Source organism: Cyphellophora attinorum (genome assembly GCF_001299255.1).
Source record: "Cyphellophora attinorum strain CBS 131958 chromosome Unknown Contig43, whole genome shotgun sequence".
Classification (NCBI taxonomy): domain Eukaryota; kingdom Fungi; phylum Ascomycota; class Eurotiomycetes; order Chaetothyriales; family Cyphellophoraceae; genus Cyphellophora; species Cyphellophora attinorum.
This window is the reverse complement of record NW_017253271.1, coordinates 114,674-137,569: the sequence shown is the minus strand read 5'-3', so window position 1 is coordinate 137,569 and position 22,896 is coordinate 114,674. Positions and strand designations below refer to the sequence as shown.

Sequence of the window (22,896 nt, the reverse complement as noted above, 5' to 3'; positions counted from 1 at the left end):
CGATACCGGTATAGTTGTGGCGCTCCAGGCAGCTCGCCTAAGCGCCAAGGCAGTCAGCTTATGGCGTACAGGAAGACCTCGGGATTCCGCTTAAGAAGTGCTTGGCTCGGGGACCTAGCATTAGGGTTTCATGCGGCTGCAGGTGACTTGCGAGATCACCGTGCACGTACAAGCTTCACGCTTGCATGCAAGATGAAAGAGCTGAAGCACGCGAAGCAGAGGTGCTAATTATACACGTTGTCATCATTTGTGATGAGAATTACATTCAAGTCAGGAACGAAATGGGCAAAGGCTCGTTCGATATTACATTACACTTTTGCTGTTGAACGATCATGCATTCGGACCGCGGCCAGCACACCTCTCTCAAAGGAAGCGGCATATCACCAAAGAAACCAGTAGCAGGCAGCAGCTCACTATAGCGATACACACCTGTCGTGCCCAGTGTCAAGATACCCCATTCGACAGCACAATGAGTCTTGATCCGTTCCTACGGTTCGCTTCCGAAAGCGCCATGCCATTTCATCCAGTTCTACACTTCCTCGCGGCGCTCTCTTTGACCGCACTGGCCTTCAAGCTCCCGTTCGCACAGCTACGGCGACTGTGGGCAGGACTCATTGTTGCTTTTGTCTGGAGATCATGGATCGGCATCCCAGAACTGACCTCAAGCCCAACCCTGCAAAGTGGCTTCAGTTTGTTCCTGCTTGTATGGGTTTTGCATGTGCTTGCATTGCTGTTCATCGAAGCAGGCACATTGTGCACTGGCCGCCAGGAGCTCGTTTGGTCTGAGGTCGGCAAGCTGCTGTTCGATGTTCGCAGGATCGGCCAGCGGAGTCTTGAACACCAGCGGAAGGCTTTTGTCAACGGAAAGGAACGTGGCACCACTGGCACCACGAAGAGTCCGGAGGAAGCATCGATATTATCTTTCTTAAAGTACCGAATCCTTCGCATGTGTCTCTGCTTTGCCGCTCTGTACATCTACGAGACCAACTCACACAGCATTGCAACAACGATTTTGAACATATTGCATTCAGCGACCAGAAACCTGTCGCACGCGTCAGGAACGGCGTTGCAGAAAGTAGTCCTCGATCTATACATGACTCTGGAGTTCATCCTTTCGACATTCCTCTTCAACAACGGATTCCACTCGCTGTTCGCAGTCTGTGCAGTTGGCGTGCTCGGACTCGATACTCCTGAGGAGTGGCCGTTGATATGGGGCAGTTTGACCGATGTGACTTCCGTCCGCAATTTTTGGGGGTCGTATTGGCATCGGTTGGTTGCGAGGACCTTTCTTGCGTGGTCATCGGTGCTGTTGGCCGGTCTCAAGATTGACAGACGCTCCGCATATGGCCGACGGCTCACTCCGATCTTGGTATTCGCGTTGTCGGGCTGTTGCCACGGTCTGACGAGTTGGCTCATGGGCTTCCGCTGCGGCTGGTGGACGGATGTTGCTTGGTTCATCCTTCAGGCGGTCGTCATGGCACTGGAAGAGTTGTTAGGAATGGTTGGAAAGAGCACACGGCTCCAAATGTCACGGATACAGCGATTCCTTGGCTGCGTATGGACTTGGACGATCTTGTCGCAGAGCATTAGCTGGTGGCAATCTGCTAAGGCGCAGTGTATGCCGTAGCACGATAGGACCTATCGCCATTGATCTCCTTCCCTGCATGATCATGATCCTTCAGAAGTGTCCTGGTGAGCTTCATCAAGATAGATAAGCAGCTACATTCCAAAGAGAAAACGCCCCAACTGCCGCCCACCTAGCCCACCATATCTCACGCAGCCACAATGCCGGCCAGCCAAGCCCAGGCAGGACACCCACAGCCATTCCGATCACCTCTCTCCTGTGCACTGACAACCTTCCACTAGGATACAGGACCACATCATCGACCTCGTTGTTATCACCCTTCGTAAGAAACGCTTGACTTCGCCCAGCGGAACCTCCATTGCCATCGTCCGTCCAGACATTGACTATGCGATGTATCATCGGCTCGTCTCGCTCCCGAAACCACACCGCAGGGATGTCGCCGACGCGTAGCTCAGATGTTCGATTAGAGAGTATCACGATATCGCCACGAGAGAAAGCCGGATACATTGATTGCGACTTGATCACAAGGACTGGGTGGGTCGTCCTGCTATACATCTGGAGGACGAGCGGGAGGCTCACGAAAGCTAAGACAATTATCGCGATACTCCAGAGTCTGCTTCGCAGAGATTCAGGCATCTCAGTGATGGTGCCGTGGACGATGGGCGATGAAAGTCTGCTACGTGAGAGTAATGGCGGCTGAGCTCGCGATTTGCATGTCCCGTCAGTTTCCATGCTTAGGGCACGGCATCGTTGACTGAATCGCCGCCATAAGATACGATTCGAGTGGTCATGTAGATTATGGGGCGTCAGGGACGCTTTCCGCCGGGGAACCTGCCAAGACGATTACTATGCCAAGAGCTGAGGTCGTTCATGGGACGCCGAAGATTGAGGTTCCACTGCATCGGGTCCTGCGAGACCCTGGCTGAAAGGAACCTGCTTATGGAATGTTTTACGGCGTGTCCGGACAGGGGGCCTTCTTTTGTAATGTCATGTCCATTGCTTTTCAACGCTCTGAACTGGGAGTTGGACAGCCTGAGTGCGAATAATCTATGGGGCGTTCTCATCACAGCTTCGGCTGGCTCCCCAATTTCAAATCACTGTCCTTTGTCCACGAGACATTCTTGAAGGCATTCGGGCTGTCGTTGCCTTGCATCAAGACATTGAAAGGCTTCTCTCCCTCCGGCAACGACCTCCATGCCCACTTCTTCACCAGTGTGCGATCCATCTCCACGCCCTCCATAATGTCCACGACCCACTTGCCCAAGATCGGCAGATACTTGAATGCGTGCCCGCAGCCGCCTGTAGCCACCATGACGGTATTCTGCCCGGGTAGATCATCAACAACGTAGTGATTGTCGAAGGAGTCAGTGTACCAACACAGCCGAGTGAGCTCAATATCGATGCCATTCTCCGCAAGTTCAGGTAGATACTCGTTTAGGAAGTGCTTGAAGATCTGCATCGATTTTCGAGGGAGCTGAGTGACTTTATCTCCTGGTGTGTATCTCGTGATTGGAACACTGCGCAGTTTGCCATCCTGTTGCAGTTGCGGGTTGGTGTATTTTGTGCCTCGATAGCCAATTTTCATCATTCCTCGATCATCGACAGGGAAACCGTAGAGGCCGCCTTCGGCGCCATCCCAGAGCTTCCACATCCAGCTAGGAAATTTGTCGGGCGCGAAGCGCTCACGCAGATGTGAGTTCGGTGGTATCTGCAGCATGATGACCGAGCCCGCTGTAGTCTCGCACAGGCCGTCGAGTTCAGGCACAAGCGTCGGAGTCCAGCCGCCGCACGCCATTACTACCTTTTTGGCTGGATGTTTCTCGCCACTCTGGGTCTTGACGCCGACCACGTTGCCTTGCTCATCGTGCCAGTATGACTCGAATGCGCCTGCTTGCGGATGGAAGATGAACTTGACGCCCAGCCTTCTGGCCTTGTGAAGTGCGAAACGGCAAGCTTTGTCCGCCACGACCACCCCACCGGTAGTGTCGAGTACGCCAACATTGGGTTTGTTCCTTGCACGACGCCGAAAGGGATCCATCGCGTATCCAAGACCTCTGCGCTGGGCAGATGCGTTGTCCTCGGGGTTCATAGTGACGAGCTGAGTCTCACCCAGGCCAGCAGCCTTCATGTTCCGTATTGTTTCGACCTCGAAAGGTGCTAGCTCAAGCTGATCAGTGAAGCAAAGCGTTCCATTGTTGATGTAGACTCTGTCATTTGTACTGAGTCCTGGGGCAAGATCCTTGCCAGCCTTGATCTCGCGGTTCCATGCAGTCCACCACTCGATTGCCTCCTTGGACAGATCTTGATACTCAACCTGGGAGCCGTACGCAGAACGAATGATTTTGTTCATATCTGTATCAGCTCAAGTCAGTAGAGCATGACTGGGAAGAGCTTGCTTTCGCACCGGACGACGCCGAATCTGCTCCCGATCGGTAGTCATAGCCACTGTTGTCATATTCATGCTTGTCCAACACGGTCACATTCCTATAGCCTCGAAGTGCCAGGTGAAGTGCAGTGCTCAGACCAAACGCTCCGGCGCCGACGATGACGATGGCGTCGGAGTGCTTCAATTGGCGTCCTCCCATGATGGTGGGATGCTCAACTAGAGTCGTAACTCAAGCCACGCACAATAGTCTATACGACCTCTGCCAACTCCGCGACACAAGTTCTCAGCACTAGATGTAGTTTTGAGCGACGGTGATCCGTCAGAGGGCAGCGACTTCGACGCGGACCGTGGTTTGGAGCCTGAGCGACCAGGGCCATCGCAGGCCACACTGGTGTTCGCTATGCATATCAGCACCCGCCTTGTGGCATGGTCTTTCCCCCAGCATACATTGACTGTGAGCCACAGACAAGCCATAGAGTTCACAATTCACAAGATACACCAGTTCAGGCACGGCAAGATATGCCACTTCAAGTTAGCTTACGCGGGCTTTTGAAATGCTTGGCGGAGCGGCGGCCTCGGTTCAGGAGGGTTTGGCTGGTCTTACTGAGTTTCGGACATCCTCCTGAGCTGCAACTCGTGCTTCTCCAAAGATAACGAATATCTCCCACTGTGGTGCACCGTGTCAAAGCGTGGAACCCGGATTCAGCAGTGCGTCGCTGAATGCCAGATTCAGTGAACCGTAACTCTGTAGCACGCCTATGGCTGCCGAGAAGAGCAATCTACCACTGGCCCTCTATTTTTGTCGGAGAAATGCCAGCGTGTCGCCTCCACATCGTCGTAGGAGGACGTTCCGCGGGACCATCACCCTCAGGAATGTTCATGATAGTGGTGTGTCACTGGAGGACAGACACTCGACATCAGGCACATTGGATTTCTGCGGTGATCCACCGAGGTGTTGTGGGCACAATTTAGTTTGAGGACAACAAAGCATTCTCAAAAGTCAACCAGATCCTTTCACGGATCCGTGTGCTCGATTTCAGTATCAGATGATCCTTTCCACCTTCCAGTACAGCGCTTGTGACAAAGACGAGACCGAAAGACCTTGATCTCAGCTTCAATTGTGTATGATGTCGGACTTCAAGGGCAAAGTGGTATGTTTCAGTGATACTCTCGTCTCGTCGATGGACTGACGAATCCCTAGATCGCAATCACAGGCGGAGGATCTGGCCAGGGTAGGGCGCTTGCAACGCTGTTGGCCGAGCGAGGAGCACTTGTATCGCTCGCCGATGTGAATGAGGCCGGGCTTCAGGACACCATCAAGTCTCTGAATAATTCTTCGGAGCACATTGCAACCAAGGTCGACGTACGGAAGAGCGCTGAGGTCAACTCCTGGATTTCCAAGACTGTCGAGAAGTATGGGAAGCTTGATGGCGCTGCTAACTGGGCTGGCGTCATCAGAGTCAATCCGACGGTCGACATGTCGGATGAGGATTGGAACTTTGTGATGGATGTTAACTCCACTGGCGTTTTCAACTGCATTCGTGCCCAGCTCCGTGTCATGAAGGATGGCGCTTCAATCGTGAGTAGTATTGGTCTCTCGGGGTCCTTCAGACTCTAGCCGCTGACGACATCACAGGTTTCAGCTGCAAGCAGTGAAGGTCAGATTGGCTGGCCAACGTTCACGGCTTATTGCGCCAGTAAACATGCTGTTATCGGTTTGAGCCGTAGCGCAGCAAAGGAGCACGTAGGAATCCGCATCAATTGTGTTGCCCCAGGTATGTCATCTGCTATGCGAGTCTTCATGGTGCGCGAATAGACTGACTGACTGGACAGGCTGTACCGACACTCCGATGATGGCTAATGATACCCTCGAGAACTCGGATGAGATCAAGGCCCAAATCCAGAAAAGGAAAGCCGACCCCAAGGAGATCATTCGCGTTGCTGCGTTCTTGCTTTCCGACGAGGCAAGCTTCGTGACCGGAGCTGTCTGGAATGTGGACGGCGGATGGATCTGCTAAGTTACTGGCACGGACGAGAGAGACCAGTGACTCCAGTGAATCCACCGTCACCCTAACATCTCGGGGTGTCGCCGATAGGAACCTAGCCGAAGAACGTTTCAAGCTTGTGATCTGCCATGATATCGACCCAGTGACGCGCGTCCAGAGCGATTGTACCAGCATCGAACTCTCCCCAGATATGCTCCAGAAGTAGCTCTGCCCGAGAGTAGACCTGCCCAAGCCCGAATGAAGCACAATTGGACCGCAAACGTCGGCGAATGAACGCACGGCGTTTCTCAATCTCGTCTAAGCGTGCTGACGTTGAGAGCAGCTCCGCACCCAGTTGATCGTGTAATGTTGGTTCATCCGAGAACATCACCGGCGGTTTACTGGACGTCCTCAGCGCGCTCCCGCAGATGATCAATAGTATCGTTTGATACAAGCCACAAGTCGATCCTTCCGGGATCTGTTCCGCGTAGACGAGCATCGCTCCTGCCAACTCGTGATTTCGTCGAAGTAGCTCGAATGACGGAGAGTACACACGTGCTCCTGAGCTAGTGTTATCACCGTAAGTGCTCTTAGGCTGCATGAGACCAGGAAAGTTGCGTTGTAACTCGAGCAAGATGGCAAACTTGCACATCTGAGCGAAGGCTTTCACCTGCCGACACACAGATGGACCGAGCGCTTTTTGGTCAAAGCTCGCTTCCGTAGGAATCTTGTAGTTGAAGGCCTGCTTGGCGAGTTCCAGCGCATCCTGCTCCACTTCGGAGGCAAGCAGATGAAATCCATTCCTGTCTTTCCAGCCAACATCGACCATTTTCCTCAGTGCTCTGTTTTGGCGGACGCAGACACCAACATTGCCCAGTATGACGAATAGAGGCAGGCTAATTCCACACAGCATATGGATATAGGTCATCTCAGTAGTCTGGCCGAAAGGTGCGAGGTATTGTAGTGCGTTCTTCGGCTGATCGACAACGAAAGACATACATGCTTCCCAATAAGCCATCGAGCCGATCAGGAAATGATGATCTGTGTTCGCTAGTGCCCTTTCCGGAGCCTTGCCATCAGATGTGACGTGGTTGATGAGATACTCGCAAAGTTTCCTCGCCCCGCGAAGATGTGGGAGGCCAAGATCCCGAGGATCGGCCCAAGGCTATCCAATGTCAGCTCAGTACGTTGCATGTATGCCGTATGGAATGTCTGGCAGACTCACAGCGCAGAATCCCAGGATGATCGATGCCAACAGCGTTTCTTCCAGCTTGCGAAGCATAGTCACATTCTCTAACGCGGACGCTCGGGGAGATCCTGTCGATTGGTCCAGCACTGATTCGATCTCGGCTACTGCTGTGGACAGTGATCGTACCGCAGCGGTGTGGCACTCGACCAATGGAAGCATGGTCTCTTCGCCTCGGAAGCAGTGTGCTGCCGCCATGCAGACAACGCTCTTATGGAGCAGGGTGGATGTACTCAAATACCGACGAACGAGAGCTTTGAACGGCTCAGCGGTATCGTCGAGTACCGTATGGATCAAAGACACATAATCGAAGAAGTACTGAACCAATGCCTGATTGAACTCACTGCCTTGCGACGTCGCTGCCTCGCGGTCGTCCAGGACATGCGAAAGCGAAGACGGTGTGGCGGAGCTCGCCGCCGAGCTGCTAAGCGCCCGCAATCGATTGCGCTGCTCTAGCAGTGTCATTGGATCATGAGTCGCAAAGAACTCACGAAGATCTTCTCGCAGGATTTCTGTCGTTGTTCGATCATTTTCGGTGTCGAAGTCGTTCGTACCAATCGACAACGCGACCGAACCAGTATCATAAGGATGCCGCTGCACTGTCTGGGATGGAGATACGACTTCCGTAGCTGAGGATTGCACGAGTGTTGCTCCGAGAGACCGGGCCTGACCAGAGCCTGAGGATTGAAAAGTTCCGACAAGCAAGCCTGAATCACCCAACGTTGTTGCACTGGATGGAGGACTTCCCGCCGGAAGTCTTGAGGCATGAACGGTTGCAGGCGAAGAGCTGAAGATTTCGTGCTTGTTGCTCCATTTAAGATCACGTTTATATCCAGGACACAAGACCTTGCGCTTCAAGCACTGCTTGCATTCTGGTTTCGCCTCATCACACTTGATTTTCTTGGCTTGTTAGCGGGTCGTCAGACACTGATCGAAGGAGACGTACCAAAGAGCGACATCTTGGACACCCAGCTTGAAGTGTACCATGTTAGTAGATCACCTACGAGACGTCTTGGGACGTACCTCTTGACCGAAACCCCATTGCCGCTAGGCGCTCCGTACATGCATCACTGATGCCGGCAGTCCTTAAGTACGCATGAGTCCTGCAACTTGCGCGGAAGACACAACCAGGAGATACTCAGAGGCAGGGGAACGTGTACGTCGGGATGCAGGGACTGCTGATAGCTGAAGCGAGGAGCATGAACTCGCAGGACTCGATCGGCGCGCCCAATCTCGGCCCAAGAGCGTAGATCCCCGCCCGCTTGGCCAATGTTCCGGCCTAGCCTGCAGAAAGTGTGGCCGTGCAACACGCATCATTTCTGCACGAAACTAAGCGCGGCGATGCGCTCTTGTCATCGCGTGCCGGGACAGATGCAGAGACTTTCTATCGATGAATCCACGATTGACTACTTTAATATTTGAGCAAGGTGACATTTGGCAAGCACGGAAAGCTGATGGACAGCCTTGCGTCAGCTGTGTGCATTCGCATTCCGAGGCATGTGTCACGCGTCAAGCTCTACAACGTCCATCTCTTTTCAATTTTGCAATTGCTTCGGTCCTAGACCAATTACGGCCGTCGTCGCTGGTTCGGTGCTCATATCACGCCGACCTCAATGGTACTTGCTTTCATCCCACTCTTTTCCTGACTCGTGGTTTTCGAAGAGCTGAGATACAGCTCCTTGCGCCCATTTCCTAAGGGCGCAGCGAAGCCGTCGTAGCCTGCTGCTGCTATGCGCTGCAATATGGCGATGAAGTTGGCAACGCCGTTCATATAGAATCGGGTCACAAGTCCCGATCCCGGGACATTGGCGAAGATCCAAGATGGGATGGATGGGAATAGCGTGCCTTGAGCAATTTCGTTGCAATGCTCACCCCAGTCTGCTTCAGCTTCGGGCATTGCCTCAATGACAGCATTCGCTCCAGTCACTCTCAGGCTCTCGGCTCGCTGTATGAGTTCGTTATTGAGCCTGACTTGTGTCTCAATATTCGGCGGGGCATTGGCAAAAGGTCCTTGCGGACCGCTGATCAGTAGGAGGTTTGGGAAGCCAGGCACGAAGCAACCAAGATAGCTCGTTGGTCCTTTTTTCCAGTGTTCTGCTAATGACGTCCCAGACCTTCCGCGAATTTGTGTTCTGTTATAGGAACCTTCAACCGCGTCGAATCCGGTGGCCAAGATCAAAGTGTCTATCTTATAGAATTTGCCATCCGAAGTCGTCACACCAGTCTCACTGACGCGCTCAATCGGAGTGTCGCGCAGATTCACAATGTCGACATTGTCGCGATTGAATTTGTTGTAGTACCCGCCGTCGCACAAGGGTCGACGCGCATATGGCTCCTGTGGCATCAGCTTCTTTGCCTTTTCTGGGTCTTTCACGATCTGAGCAATCTTTGACTTCACAAATTGACAGGCTGCGTCGTTGGCTTCCTTATTGGCCGTAATATCAGAAAACGCGCCGAACGTGAACCAGAACCCGTTGCCATGTTGCCAAAGGCTCTCAAACACTTCTTGACGTTTCTCTGGAGCGAAGGAGGCATATGGTGTGGTCGACTCGGAAAATCCGAAACAGGTTGCTGTCTTTGGCAGGCTGTCTACGATCTCATCGTACTTCTCATTTATCGCTTGGCGGTACTCGGGTGTTACTGGGCCGTCGCCACTAGGTACACTGTACTGAGGAGACCTTTGGAAGCTGACCAGGGACCCGACCTTATCAGCAATTGCAGTTATGATCTGCACTCCGGTCGATCCATTGCCGATAACGCCGACGTGTCTGCCACTGAGGTCGAAGTTGTCGGGCCATCGCGAGCTGTGACAGATGTCTCCCTTGAAGTCATTGAGCCCGGGAATGTCTGGCAGTTTTGCAGTCGACAGCAGTCCTAGGGCTGTGATCAGATATTGGACGACATAGACCCCTTTCGAGGTGGTCACTACCCACTTCCCACGCTCGGCATCCCAGTCTGCAGCTTTCAATTCGGTGTCAAGTTGGATATATTTCTGCAAGTCGTGTCTGTCCACCACATGCTCGAGGTATTGACGGATTTCCGGGCCTTGGAGGTAACGATTCTTCCATTCGTATGTCCTGAGATCCTCCCTGTCCCAGGTGAATCGGTAGACATAAGACTCGCTGTCGCTCATTGCACCCGGATAGCGATTCCAGTACCAGGTCCCTCCGACGCCTGCGGCTTTATCTATCGCCCGCACCTTATATCCTAGCTTGCGAAGCGAGTACAACTGGTAGATGCCAGCAAAGCCAGCACCAACGACCAGAGCATCGAGCTCTGTGATCTCATGGGCCCCCATCGTGGTCACGTCCGTGAGCGAGTCGTCTTTCCAGCGGTACGGAGAGACTATCTGATATTGTTCGAATGTCTGCATAGCACTCTCTCCATGCCCTTAGAGTCTAATGCTTACTTATAAGCGCCATTCTATCGTGATGCTATGTCTGTCCTGCGATGCGGAGTACGGCTGCATTTCTCCAGCGTTCCTCGCTGAGCTTTGGTGTGCACGCGTCAGGGTTTTCACACTTCAACGCATCCTGCACCGTTGTCCGAACGGCCGCCAAAGACCGCCAAAGATTCCTGCACTGAGACGACGAGATTCAGGACCTCCATGGCGACATTCCTAAATAGGTAGATCTAGGCGTCCTAATCGCTAAGGTGGGTGCAGTGGAGCGATTCGTGCGGGGATTGGGCCTGGCCGACCATCGCTACCCACGGAGCGCCCACTAGCTCAACACCATGATCTCTCTAGCAGACTGGAGGATGTTAGTCTCGCTAATTCACCCGGGAACGTTGACTCCTGGTCACCACGCATCACTCTCGAAGATAATGGCCTCTGAACGGCAGAGTAAGACCGCTTACGCTAAGAGTATTCGTGCTAGAGGCAAAGCTTCCCCGGACCTCATCCTGGACCCGCAGATATCGGATGCCTCAGCCTTGATACGGCTCTCTGAAATCAATTCGCGGGCTCAGATTAGACGTCTGAAATGGACTTATCGCAAGGACTTGAGAAGTCTTACAAAGACGGGACGTCTTCCAGTTCGCGTCCTGGATCTCTCCTTCAGAATCAGTCAAGCTCAAGCCGCACCATGTTGACATCGACAAAGGCCACAGAGTCAGCAGTGGTTCAGACGACCAACTCCGAGAACTTGACGGTCGATGAATTGGAGCTACGCGCGCAAGGCCACACTGGAGAACTCCCACGCCAATTCAGCGCCTTGTCGACGTTGTCTCTAGCCTTCACCATCACCAACTCATGGATCGCATACTCAGCCGTGTTTGTGATCCCACTGATCACGGGCGGAGGGCCATGCGTTGTTTACAGCCTGATCGTCGGATTCGTGATGACTAGCATCATCACTCTCGGTCTCGCGGAGTTGGCCAGCGCATTTCCTACATCCGGTGGCCAGTATCATTTCGCGTTCATGGTCTCACCGCCGAAATACAGAGCCGCTATCTCCTATGCCATCGGCTGGATGAGCATCTTCGCATGGTGGATGCTGGCCACGGGCTCCTGTATCTTCTGCGCCCAAGCGATTGCCGCCATGGTAACAGTATACCACCCGGACTTCATAGCCACCCAGTGGCAAATCTACCTCATCTATGTTGCTCTGACAATCGTCGCCACAGCGGTGATAATCCTATTCGCCAAGTGGCTTCCGCAAGGGGAGATAGTCTGCTTCTGGCTGTCATGCATTGGATTTGCTGCCTGCACAATTATCGTGCTGGCGAGGAGCAACAACAAACAATCAGGGCGGACAGTCTTTGCCAAATGGAACAACAACAGTGGATGGCCGGATGGGGCAGCATTCATGATCGGAGTAGGACAGGGAATGTTTGCGTTCATTGCCACGGACGCTGCGACCCACGTTGCTGAAGGTGAGCAGGCTACTCCGCTGTGGTTAAGCATGGCAATCTGGATGAGTGGTTGACTGACAATGACCAGAAATGCCTCGGCCAAGAGTCAACGTCCCTCGAGCCATGGCCCTCACAATGGTGATTGGCCTTTTCACGTCCCTTGTTTGGACGATCGCGTTCATGTTCTCGGTCTCGGATCTTGATCTTGTGATGGCTAGCCCGACGCCATACTTGACTGTATTTTTCCAGGCTATTCGCAACGACGGGGTCGCTCTGTTCTTCACGGTCTGGCTATGGCTGGCATACCTGTCAGCCACGATTTCGTGCTATGCTACATCAGGCCGTCTTGTATGGGCATTTGCGCGCGACAACGGTCTACCATTCAGCAGTGTATTCCGCCAGGTCAGCACTCGATTTCAGATGCCGATGAATGCAACGCTCCTGACTTGCGTTTTCGCCGTTTGCTACGGCGCCATCTACTGTGGATCTACAACCGCATTCAACGCATTCATCTCCGTGTCAATTTTGGGTCTCAATATCACATACACGCTCCCGCAGGCTATCGTCGCCATTCGAGGGCGTAATAAGGTCTTGCCTGCTCGCCCATTCGCGCTAGGGAAGTGGACAGGCCTCTTCTGCAACACTTTCTCCAGCGTCTGGATCGCCATGTACACATTCTGGTTCTGCGTACCTACAGTCATACCAACCACAGCCCTCAGCATGAACTACGTCAGTGTGATCTTTGTTGCTGCTCTGTTGTTTATCACGGTCAGCTGGTTCCTAGGAAAGCGCAAGACCTTCACTGGTCCAAATGTTGTGCTTGACGGCGTGGCACACTCAGCATCATCATCGGCAGATACGAGTAGTGAAGCTGTCAAGTCTACAGGTTCGGACCAGGGGAATCTGAAGAGCAATAGCTAGAGGCTGTGCGCGTCAGCTGTAATTTTTCGGATATATGTATCAGAGTTGTCAGTGTGGTCTTTGATTTGTGAACGAGCCGGGATTCAAGTTCTCATGTTCCAGAAATACTGGACTGTAATCTGCGCGTCAAACGAGATCTTTCACAAACTGTGATAGATGAGAACGGCGGGCAATTCTCCTCTGCCAAAGGCAGCCTTCCACTATTGCCAGAGCTCGCCTCGAAGCACACATTTATCACCTCTGGGACAACGGAGTCAGACCGATTGGCTGCCACATAATTGGCTGATACAAACAAAGCACCACATCCAGCGCACCGAATCTTTCGAGATCCACATGTATAGCCGCCTAAGATTACGCCATCTGGTCTAGTGTACCAGTTCTATACTCCGTCGCTCTGAAGACTCATGGCCTGGCTTGGTGACTGTCTCGGGACTCCATGTGATCGGATCGGACTTCACGCCAGTCCGTCATCACACTCTAACAATACTCGAAGGGCACTCGAAAAATCCTCGAAGGGCACTCGAACAATTTTCCAGGAGCACTCAGACAATCCTCCAAGGGCTGTTCACTCTTGAAGGGCACTCAGATAATTCTCGAAAGGCACTCGAATAATCCTTGAAGGGCGCTCTGACAACACTTGAAGGGCACTCGAGCTTCGCACCGGAATCTGGAGAGCTCTCGGGTCGCCTACAATGACATCGGCGCTCTCAGCACTCCTGAAGGACCCTGGTCTCCTTGTCCTCGACAGGACATACGTTGACGGCAGCTGGGTTTCATCGAAGTCGGGGCAGACCTTCGAAGTCACCAACCCAGCGTCCGATGCAGTCATCGGGTCCCTGCCGGAGTCAGGCCTCGATGATCTCAACGATGCCATAAAGGCCGCATCTCGAGCACTGGAGAGCTGGAAACGTCGACCTGGAAGACAGCGAGCTCGAGTACTACACAAGATCTACGAGCTTCTGGTGGAACATCAGCATGATCTGGCAACCATCATCTCCGCCGAGAATGGCAAAGCAAAGGCCGATGCAATTGGAGAGGTGCTGTAAGTCATCTTTCATCAAATCACGCCACTCGATTGCTAACATCTGATCAATAGACTGTCGGCGAACTTCTTCGAGTGGTACTCCGAAGAGGCAAGTCGAATCTACGGCGATGTGATTGAAAACAGCAACCCTGGCTTCCGGACCCGCATCATCAAAGAAGCAGTCGGCGTATGCGGTATGATCACTCCCTGGAACTTTCCACTGGCCATGGGCGCGCGCAAGATATCTGCTGCTCTCGCCGCTGGGTGCACAATAGTCCTCAAGTCAGATGGACTCACGCCATTCTCCTCGAATGCCCTTGCTGTGATCGCTGAGAGAGCTGGCTTGCCGAAAGGAGTGCTCAATATCGTGACTGCTTCCAAGAACACACCCGAGCTGGGACTTGCGATGTGTGAGTCTGATATCGTCAAGAAGATCTCGTTCACTGGCTCGACCAGGGTTGGCAAGATCCTGTACAAACAGTCAGCGTCAACGCTGAAGAAGCTAAGCTTGGAGCTCGGCGGCAACGCAGCATTCATCGTGTTCGACGACGCCGATCTCGAGACTGCGATCTCCAGCCTGCTGATCGCCAAGTTCAAAGTCACTGGACAAACGTGTGTCTCTGCGAATCGAATTTTCGTTCAAGATGGCATCTACAAAAAGTTTAGTCAGAGGCTCGTTGAGGAAGTCAGCAAATTCCGAGTGGGCGATACACTGGCGAGTACCGATGGCTCCGTGACTCACGGCCCGTTGACGAACGGTCTAGGCAAGGTCGAATCGCTGATCGAGGACGCAGTTGCCAAAGGGGCCAAAGTGCTGCTCGGTGGCAATAGACTTCCATCTATGGGTAAGAATTTCCATGAGCTCACCGTGCTAGGTGGCGTCGACGACACGATGGCAATCACTAAGGAGGAGATCTTTGGTCCGGTGGCACCTCTTGTAATGTTCTCAACGGAGGACGAGGTGATCGCGAGAGCGAACGCCATCGATGTTGGATTGGCAGCGTATGTCATGACATCAGATCTTGGTCGGTCGTACAGAATGTCGGAGAGGCTCGAGACTGGTATGGTGGCCATCAACAGTGGTGTCGTCTCAGACGCACCTATCCCATTTGGAGGTGTCAAACACTCTGGATTCGGTCGTGAGGGCAGCAAATATGGGCTCGATGATTACCTTACCATGAAGACAGTCGTGACCGGAGCAATATGAGAGCTTTCAAGCTTCTTCGATCTTGCTACAGCGAGAACTTGACATGTAGGGGTTGACACATGCGCTGCATGAGGACGGGCGATAAGGGGCTCTAGCACAGGTGGACCGGGTCGAACTCGCGTGCTTCCTCACACCGCCATCAGGTCAGGCTAAACGTATTCGTCTCGAATATACCGTACAGTACGGTGTGACTGTATGCGATATCAAATCTCGTATGTAGCAGGCCTGACATTGGCAAGCCACCACCAACGACTACCTAGTACAGCCCGCTGCCTTGTGCCAAGGTGCCAAGCTCTGACTGCCAAGCCCGATCAAATCAAAAAGTTGAACGACCAACGGTCTTGTTCTCATCAGTGTAACCCGTCACAGAGGATCTACGCTGTACGCCCTAACTTACGCCGTGTTCTGCCTGATCAAAGAGTGTATTCGCAACTCCACAGGAGCCGGAGCCTGCCATCAAGCGTGCCTTGCCAATCTCTACTTGCGAGGAGAAGCCCGATCTAAGCGGGAATGTCGAGTGCATTAATGCTTTCACTTCAGCTACAGGTCGATGGCGAGATCTCGGTACATCGGGCTTCGCATACTCCAGAATACCAGAGAGGGCCTCCAGGAGCACCTTGTCATGACACTGGTCATGGTATTTTCATTCAATGTCCACTGCAAACGTCTCGCAGTGCGGAGAGAACGGCTTGACCTTCAATACACTGCCCTTTATGCGAGTATGCCATGGTCATGCTGACATCGGATCGACAATGTCTCTGTCCTTCCAGATCAAGATATGCCACTAGCGATGTAGAAGGCTCAAGAACGATGCACCAGGGATTCAGCCATCTTCGCAAGACAACCGGGGTTCTAGCGACTCTGCAGTCACAGATTGCAGACGGTATTATGCTGACCACATGATGAGTATGAACGCTTCACTTCACCGACCGTGCAATCTCAGCCCCCATCAGGAATGGGTAGTGCTTTTCATCCTGTTGACGAGGTAGGGCAAAATTACGACGGCGTGATCCGCATTCAATATCAGTTCTGGCCCCAAAGGCTCAGTGAGTATCAGCTGGGCACACTCAGTCGCAGGCTAAGTTTAGTTAGGCTCGAACCAAAAGGCCCAAACTAACAACAGCACGCCTCGCGCCCGATCATTCGTAATGCCAGCATCGAAATAGCACAGCTTACTTGCAGCAGGTCCTCCACGTCTATACCCCGAGCCAAGGAATTCGTTTTGTTCAAGGATGAGATGCTGACCGGCACAGGGCCCAACCCTATCACGGAAAATCCTCCATGAGCATACACATGGGTAAGTGCAGCCAAGTGCAGTAGGGAGAGGCGCGCTACATAAGGCGAGTCCTCAGACTCAATCTCTCCCAGGCTCGTTAAACATACCAGTTGCTCGGAGTTCGCGAACAATTTTCTTTTCTTCTCTCTTACTTGTTACCACACGCTCGTGAAGCCTCCCTTTATCAGTCCTGCCACAATGTCTCCTTCGTACACAACCATCACCACTGCAGCCGCAATCGGCCTACTCCTTTTCGCGCAGCCGTGTCCCGCCCCGCTCCTTGCCATACCAGCAGCTGCAGCTGCTAGCATCAGCGCCGTATCTGGCGCTGTGGGAGCAGGAGCTGCGGTCGCCGGTGTCGGCATCGCAGCCGGCGCTCTTGCCAATGATATCAACAACAACAACAACAAACGTCAAGTCAACGCCACTGAACACGAAAGACGTCAGTTCAACACCGCTGTACAGCCCTCCAACAACGGCGCCACATCCCTCTGGGAGTCGTTGAATCTGTGTGCGGCGTACATCCAAGGTAGCGGAAAAGCGATAACAACCAGCCGTCCTGGCTTCATCGAAATAGCCAACTGCCCACAGGTCTGTGGTGATGCCATCGAGGCTTACAACAGCGCCCCCGGGCTGGCAGAGATGGATCGCATGTTCGGCACTATCCAGTGGAACCGCGGGACCATGATCATCGATACTCAAGTCGTCAATAATGCCGGCCCGGCTGGCCAACGAAACAACAACAACAACCAAGGGTCCGGCAGAGGCTCGAACAACAACAATCAAGGGTTCGGCAATGATCGTGGTACGGGCCGCGCTTCTACCGACTCAAGTGAAGGTAACCTACTCTCAGACTTAGCGACTGGTGATCGTCAGGCGGCAGGTGCTGACATCGCCGCAGGGACTCGAGGTCGTCAAGGGTTGGGGTTCAAAGCTTAGGTATCATCTGTGACAAGCGCGTCGCTGGCTTTCCATTTCAGCCTCGCCAAAGGGATGCGAACATCAATGGGACGAGGTGCAGCTCAGGGACACGATTGCAAGGAGTCTGCTTGGGTTGGGCGATCATTTGGCTGGTTCGTATGGATTTCTGCAATATACTACTCACCACATATGGTGTCAATATTTCGATCACACGACTTCATGTCCGTCACAATGGACGTCGGAAAACTCCCTCGTCCGTCGCGCTCCTGGCGCAATAGAAGCATGTAAGGCATATACCATGTCTTGGTCCTCATCGTCCTCCCCAGCACATAGCCCAACCCGTGCATTTCAGTAAGTCAGACGCCAGGCGCGACTGCACGCATAACAAAACATCAATATGGTCTTGATTCATGACTCGTAACAAAAAAGCTATCTCAAGAAGCAAAACAGCTTACCTTCACCCATCAAACCTACTCAACCTCCACCCTCCGCTGGATCCTGCTCTTACTCTTACTCTTACTCACCGTGCTCTTGCTCACCGTACTGGCCGCTGGCGCGGGTGCACTCCCAGCAGTAGCTCCACCCCCACCACCAAGCGGACTCTTCGTGCACAACGTAAACACCAAATCCGTCATCCCCGGACAAACCTTCGTCCTCACATCATCCGGCAGGTTATACGCCGCATCACACCTCGCACCTGGAGGACAATCAACCGCCACACAAGTCGGGTTGGCCACAGAGGACTTCACCGAGGGAACAAGACTTACGCCATGAGCCGCGAACGGGTTGCCGTCGATATTGGAGATGTCGTAGTATACCTTGCCGTCGGACGCGAGAGTGAATTCGAATTGGGCTACTTTGCCGCCGGGGCTGGCTTGGACTTTGATGCTGACGCCGCTGGACTTGACGAGCAGGGGTTCGGTGTAGCGTTGGCCAGCGGGGAGAGCCCAGGGCTGGGCGTTGTTGTTGTTCTTCACGGAGGCGACATAAATCGGTGCGCCACATTGGTTGATGACGATGGCATTCGAAGCAGCGGAGGCGCTAGGCATCGAGATTAGCAGTGCCAATAAGCCCGTGAGAAGGGCTAGTTGTGAATTGCACATCTTGGTCTTGTAGACTGGCTTGAAATACATCATTGGATTGGAATAGTTTGATGTGGAGTTAAGCAGAGTCGGGAGAAACGCACGGATCACTGCTGCGGAAATGAGGACGGCGCTTTGAACATGGCAGACAAAGAGGCGGGAGTTGCTCGTGACCACTCAGCTGTTGTTTCGGAATTTCCCGGCATCACGCAAGGCTTTGTGTTGTGTACGCAAAGACAAAGAAATACCACGAACGGCATTGTGCTGATTGCTTGGTAAGTGGTTGCATGGTTAGCTGAGCTCGAGTCTTCCATTACTCAGTCGAGCAGCCTCGCCAGAAACACAGCGGGACTGTGGATTCATTGAGGATTGAAGCTTTTGTTTCATTGAAAGCGCCGTTTGCCCTCAGGAAACTGCTGATGTGCGCATCATATGGACCACGCCTCATCGCCTGTGTTTCTGATCCATGTGCCAAGGACTAGTCTCGCGGCATCCTTGCGGCTTATGATGTCTCGTCTGATCTCCGAGTCCTTTACCGAGCAGTATGAAGTCCGAAGCCTCACTGAATCATCCGGACCCAGCTTTTCCTGAATCGCACGACCGAGCTCTGCCATCTGCTTCCTGCATATCAGACTTTGCTTCCGAGTGTCGTCGCTTGTTTGCTTGTAGCCTTGCTTGACGCCGTTGAGCAGAATCTCGGTTTGCGATCGACCAGCATCACCTGGCCCCTTGATCCACAGGGTGGAAATATTGCTGGCCTTTCGTGATCCAGCTTCTTTCCGGAATGAGAAGTCATTGAAGTAAGGTGGCAATTGGTGGACATCGAAATACGTGGTCCCTTTGATGTTTTCGAATTTCGCACGACCCGTTGGTGAGAATGCCCGCTTGTAACTTTCCTCGTGGAATTGCTCGTATGGAACGATCAAGGTCTTGATGAATGCACTTGGCGATCTCTCGAAGAACATGTCAGTGGGAAACGATAACACACTTGTGACTTGCTTGATAGTCAGCTTATCAGAGCACGACTTGGAAAGACTGGGCTCGGCATCTGCACGAGCCGGCTTCCGGCGAAGTGCTCCTAACAGTCCGAAGTTGGCTCGCCCTGGCAATGATGGCGCTTCCACATCGCCCTCAATTGCGTTAGGTGTATCCCATGGTATTGCGTCTTCCGGAGCTTTAGACCTCATTAGCAGGTCCATAGACGCATCGCCACAAGGAGCTTCGGATGTGAAGAAATGCATGGACAAGTCGTCTACTAGTCTGAAAGGCCGCTGGCCAGGTTCGCATTCGACCATGGTATTTCGACAGATGTACGGCGACACGTGAGATGGGTGGTCAAGGGCGAACTGGAGCTCCTGTAGCAGCCATCTGTTGAAACCACGCAAGGCTATCACTTCAGCGTGAGAGTCGTGTAGAAGTTGTCCATTGCATTGCGAGATCATGCTCGATGGAAGACATTTGGTTCCGGTGGCTAATGAGACGCACTCATTGACTAGTCCGGTCTCACTTGGCCTCACCACGACCACTCCCGACAGTGGCGTCCATTCTCTGCGACCATCTGCGTGGACACGCGGCTTGCATTTGGCAGGCAGTGCATTGAAGCAATCCAGAACGCATTGAGCTATCGAGTCACTCAGATCAACCATAGACGGACGGACGAGCGAGTCCTGCCAAGAGTGAGGTTCTGATAGAATTTTGGTTGTAGCTGAAAGGTTGGCGCTGATGACGTCGCGCGTCAGTCTGACTAGCGCGAGTTCACTTGCCCAACTTTGCTGCCCATCACAACAACACTTGAGATAGCGATATCATTTGCCGGGCGCACAGGCAGCATCCCTGTTTCTTGCATCCATGTTCGACGACTTATTAGAACTCGCAACCAACACGGTTCATCCTGATCATACTCCGCACATTTCTCATCCGATCACGTCAAACAACGCGTCTGGCTCTAGCACGATGCCGCGACGAGCTCGTCAACAATCGGCGAGCGTGTCAAGCGCTGTCGCCGAAGTCAATGGGCTCCCGCCTGCACCGGTATCAGCTTCTAAGTCGCCGTCGCCAGTCGCGGCCCGCCACAAGCGCACACGGTCTACAGCGAGTCAACCAGGATCGCCTGGCAAACTCGCGCAAGCTCTAACTACGAGACCGCACCAGGATGTCGTGGAAGCTGCGCCGCTCAAATTTATAATCGCGGTCCTCAGCAACATGCTCCTGAGTGGTGTAGTGCGCTACGTGCTGGCGACATACACGTCATTGGGAAGTGGTCAGCTCGGCGCCTTCTCAAAGAATCCCGAAGAAAATCCATACACTCTGGCTGTCATAGGCTGGCGCATCTTGACATTGGCGGTCTACTGGTTCGGAGGCTTTGATGGTACGTTGATTGGCATTTGCTTCCTAGACCTGGGCATGACTGACTGCAATCAGCATACGATGTTGCATCCTTGACGGTACTCAGCGCTACCCCAATCGCGATCCTCCAGTTCCTTTTCTACAAGATCAAGCCACAAGTCATGGCCATTGAGATCGCGACCAGTGTCATCTCGTCCGCGGTGCCCTTCTACCTACTCCGCTCGATCGCACCAGCACATCATCCAGGCGACAAATCCACAAAGTTCTCTCTGCGCAACCGAGCCATCCTGACGGATCCATACACAGCCACATACACGTCGATATTGGGAGCAGCCATCCTTGCTGTGTTCCTGGAGCTCAGTTTCGAGACCTATCTGCCGACCTTTCTTATTAGGGAATTCACCTACATCTCTACGCTCGAGCCCGCGCATAGGGGCGCAGCTCAGCTACCCATCCTGGTCTTGTCGCTCCTACCAGCAGGCGTCGCGTTCCGCTCCTTCTTATTTGCGCCGAGCACTTCAGTACCTGCTGTTCCGGTCAATGAACTCGATACACAGTCTGCTGGCTTCGTCGAGCATCTCAAGTGGAACCTATGGGATGGTACTCTTCTAGGCAAAAGGTCCTTCTGTCACGTTTGGCCGTCCTAGGCTCTTTGGCTTTCGCGAGGTGGTAGCTCAGGCTCTCTTCACACTAGAGGGTATCAGCCTCCGAGGCGCTGTCGGTTATGCTGGCATCTGGGCACTCGGTTACAGCCTGGTGACAATCGTCCTGGACTGGGTCAGCAAGCCAGCAGATCACTGATACTCCGAAAATCATGTGAGCGAACGACAGCTTGCTGCCATCTGGCAACTTGCCCGAAAACGTCTTTATCATGCTCGCGACCACTAGGTCCCGAGATTGATCGATGGACAAAAGCATACACTGGAGTCCGGTGATTCTGGATACCCTTTGCGCGCGCTATGGGAGGTAGACTTGGTCAACCACCTTCTTGGATGGAAATCTTAGCATTCCGACGGTGTTAAGCAGAGGAAGATGATGCTACTTTCAGCGTCACAATTTGCACTTTCGGCTGCGTAAGCCTTTCTGGGTCAAACGACCGTTTTGTCAGTGCAAGCCCCGCGTCCAACGGCGTTCAGCAAGGCAGAGTCCATGCCCTTGTTCTCTGACGACAAGGCAGCAGCTTACCACCCTGTCGACTGAAATTAGAAGCACACACGATGTCTCTGAAGAATCGCTGGAGCCTTCTGGAAGGAAGCTAGAAGGAAGTGACGCTGCAGAATGGCAATTTCGCTACATCAGCGTCCTGATACTATCCGGGCAGTGCTTCCTCCTTACGGCGCCCGAAGCTGCGTGTACATAACGAATTTGACATTCTGCGACACAAGGTGACGCAATCGCACCGAAAATGAACCCCTTGGCCTTGAAATCTTCAGATTGTCGTCGCGAGGAAAGAAGCGAGGACGGGCATCTAGTGCATCCGCTCGCCGATGAACGACGTCGGCTGTGTCGGGTGAACTTTGTTCAACGGCGCCAACGGACATGCTATAGGCACGACTTCATATTCAGAGGCCGCAACAAGCGTGCTGGGAGTGAAAGCCATAGCAATTAGTAAAACACAAGTGTTTCATTCACGCGGCCAAATTTAACGACTGTCGTTCGAAGACACGTGACTCAGCACCGCGAGTAGTGGGGCTGATGTGGGGCCGATATCGCGGCGCGGGTACAAATGTCGGGCACCCGATATCGAGAGAACTCTTGTATCTGCAAGAACGATGCGAATTGGTCAATTTAGCGAGATGAGACAAGCTGCCCATGATCGACAAACTGGCCGGCTCAGCGGAAGCTTTTGTGGCGTGTCAGGGTTTGTTTGCCTTTCTGTCCGAACGCGTTCCAGGAATTGGAAATCCAACGGGCTCACCGTTGGCCGTGCCTCAGGACTTGTAGCCATAGTAGTCTTAGCAGCCGTCGCTCTCGAACAGATTGGCCTATCGAACATCCCGACATGACAGTTCCTGGCACAAGGTCTGCTGCATGATCTTGACGGAAACTGCCATCGGGGCTAC

The 22,896-nt window shown here is 53.2% G+C and overlaps 11 protein-coding genes across 11 annotated transcripts; 6 read left to right on the top strand and 5 right to left on the bottom strand.

The window, feature by feature from the left end:
* Positions 1-469: 469 nt before the first annotated feature.
* Positions 470-1,627, top strand: AB675_10164 (uncharacterized protein; the record flags this gene model as incomplete). The annotated part of the gene is made up of 1 exon (XM_018138917.1): positions 470-1,627. One exon carries the CDS (start codon positions 470-472, stop codon positions 1,625-1,627), a length of 1,158 nt encoding a protein of 385 aa, XP_017995131.1.
* A 1,021-nt stretch (positions 1,628-2,648) lies between these two features.
* On the bottom strand, positions 2,649-4,170 carry AB675_10163 (L-pipecolate oxidase; the record flags this gene model as incomplete). Its single annotated transcript, XM_018138916.1, has 2 exons — positions 2,649-3,937; positions 3,990-4,170. The coding sequence occupies 2 exons, from the start codon at positions 4,168-4,170 to the stop codon at positions 2,649-2,651; spliced, it is 1,470 nt and encodes a 489-aa protein (XP_017995130.1).
* A 928-nt stretch (positions 4,171-5,098) lies between these two features.
* Positions 5,099-5,989, top strand: AB675_10162 (Levodione; the record flags this gene model as incomplete). Its single annotated transcript, XM_018138915.1, has 4 exons — positions 5,099-5,122; positions 5,173-5,550; positions 5,608-5,746; positions 5,805-5,989. The coding sequence occupies 4 exons, from the start codon at positions 5,099-5,101 to the stop codon at positions 5,987-5,989; spliced, it is 726 nt and encodes a 241-aa protein (XP_017995139.1).
* An 82-nt stretch (positions 5,990-6,071) lies between these two features.
* Positions 6,072-8,161, bottom strand: AB675_10161 (uncharacterized protein; the record flags this gene model as incomplete). Its single annotated transcript, XM_018138914.1, has 3 exons — positions 6,072-7,121; positions 7,182-8,107; positions 8,149-8,161. 3 exons carry the CDS (start codon positions 8,159-8,161, stop codon positions 6,072-6,074), a joined length of 1,989 nt encoding a protein of 662 aa, XP_017995136.1.
* Positions 8,162-8,796: 635 nt separating this feature from the next.
* Positions 8,797-10,500, bottom strand: AB675_10160 (Cyclohexanone 1,2-monooxygenase; the record flags this gene model as incomplete). Its single annotated transcript, XM_018138913.1, has 1 exon — positions 8,797-10,500. One exon carries the CDS (start codon positions 10,498-10,500, stop codon positions 8,797-8,799), a length of 1,704 nt encoding a protein of 567 aa, XP_017995158.1.
* Positions 10,501-11,287: 787 nt separating this feature from the next.
* On the top strand, positions 11,288-12,977 carry AB675_10159 (Choline transport protein; the record flags this gene model as incomplete). Its single annotated transcript, XM_018138911.1, has 2 exons — positions 11,288-12,077; positions 12,145-12,977. The coding sequence occupies 2 exons, from the start codon at positions 11,288-11,290 to the stop codon at positions 12,975-12,977; spliced, it is 1,623 nt and encodes a 540-aa protein (XP_017995155.1).
* A 692-nt stretch (positions 12,978-13,669) lies between these two features.
* AB675_10158 (Succinate-semialdehyde dehydrogenase [NADP(+)]) lies at positions 13,670-15,208 on the top strand (the record flags this gene model as incomplete). The annotated part of the gene is made up of 2 exons (XM_018138910.1): positions 13,670-14,019; positions 14,074-15,208. 2 exons carry the CDS (start codon positions 13,670-13,672, stop codon positions 15,206-15,208), a joined length of 1,485 nt encoding a protein of 494 aa, XP_017995179.1.
* A 1,474-nt stretch (positions 15,209-16,682) lies between these two features.
* Positions 16,683-17,423, top strand: AB675_10157 (uncharacterized protein; the record flags this gene model as incomplete). The annotated part of the gene is made up of 1 exon (XM_018138909.1): positions 16,683-17,423. The coding sequence occupies one exon, from the start codon at positions 16,683-16,685 to the stop codon at positions 17,421-17,423; it is 741 nt and encodes a 246-aa protein (XP_017995163.1).
* A 452-nt stretch (positions 17,424-17,875) lies between these two features.
* On the bottom strand, positions 17,876-18,538 carry AB675_10156 (uncharacterized protein; the record flags this gene model as incomplete). Its single annotated transcript, XM_018138908.1, has 1 exon — positions 17,876-18,538. One exon carries the CDS (start codon positions 18,536-18,538, stop codon positions 17,876-17,878), a length of 663 nt encoding a protein of 220 aa, XP_017995132.1.
* A 377-nt stretch (positions 18,539-18,915) lies between these two features.
* On the bottom strand, positions 18,916-19,782 carry AB675_10155 (tRNA-specific adenosine deaminase 1; the record flags this gene model as incomplete). Its single annotated transcript, XM_018138907.1, has 1 exon — positions 18,916-19,782. The coding sequence occupies one exon, from the start codon at positions 19,780-19,782 to the stop codon at positions 18,916-18,918; it is 867 nt and encodes a 288-aa protein (XP_017995171.1).
* Positions 19,783-20,440: 658 nt separating this feature from the next.
* On the top strand, positions 20,441-21,634 carry AB675_10154 (uncharacterized protein; the record flags this gene model as incomplete). Its single annotated transcript, XM_018138906.1, has 3 exons — positions 20,441-20,855; positions 20,909-21,433; positions 21,528-21,634. The coding sequence occupies 3 exons, from the start codon at positions 20,441-20,443 to the stop codon at positions 21,632-21,634; spliced, it is 1,047 nt and encodes a 348-aa protein (XP_017995162.1).
* Between the last annotated feature and the right edge of the window lie 1,262 nt (positions 21,635-22,896).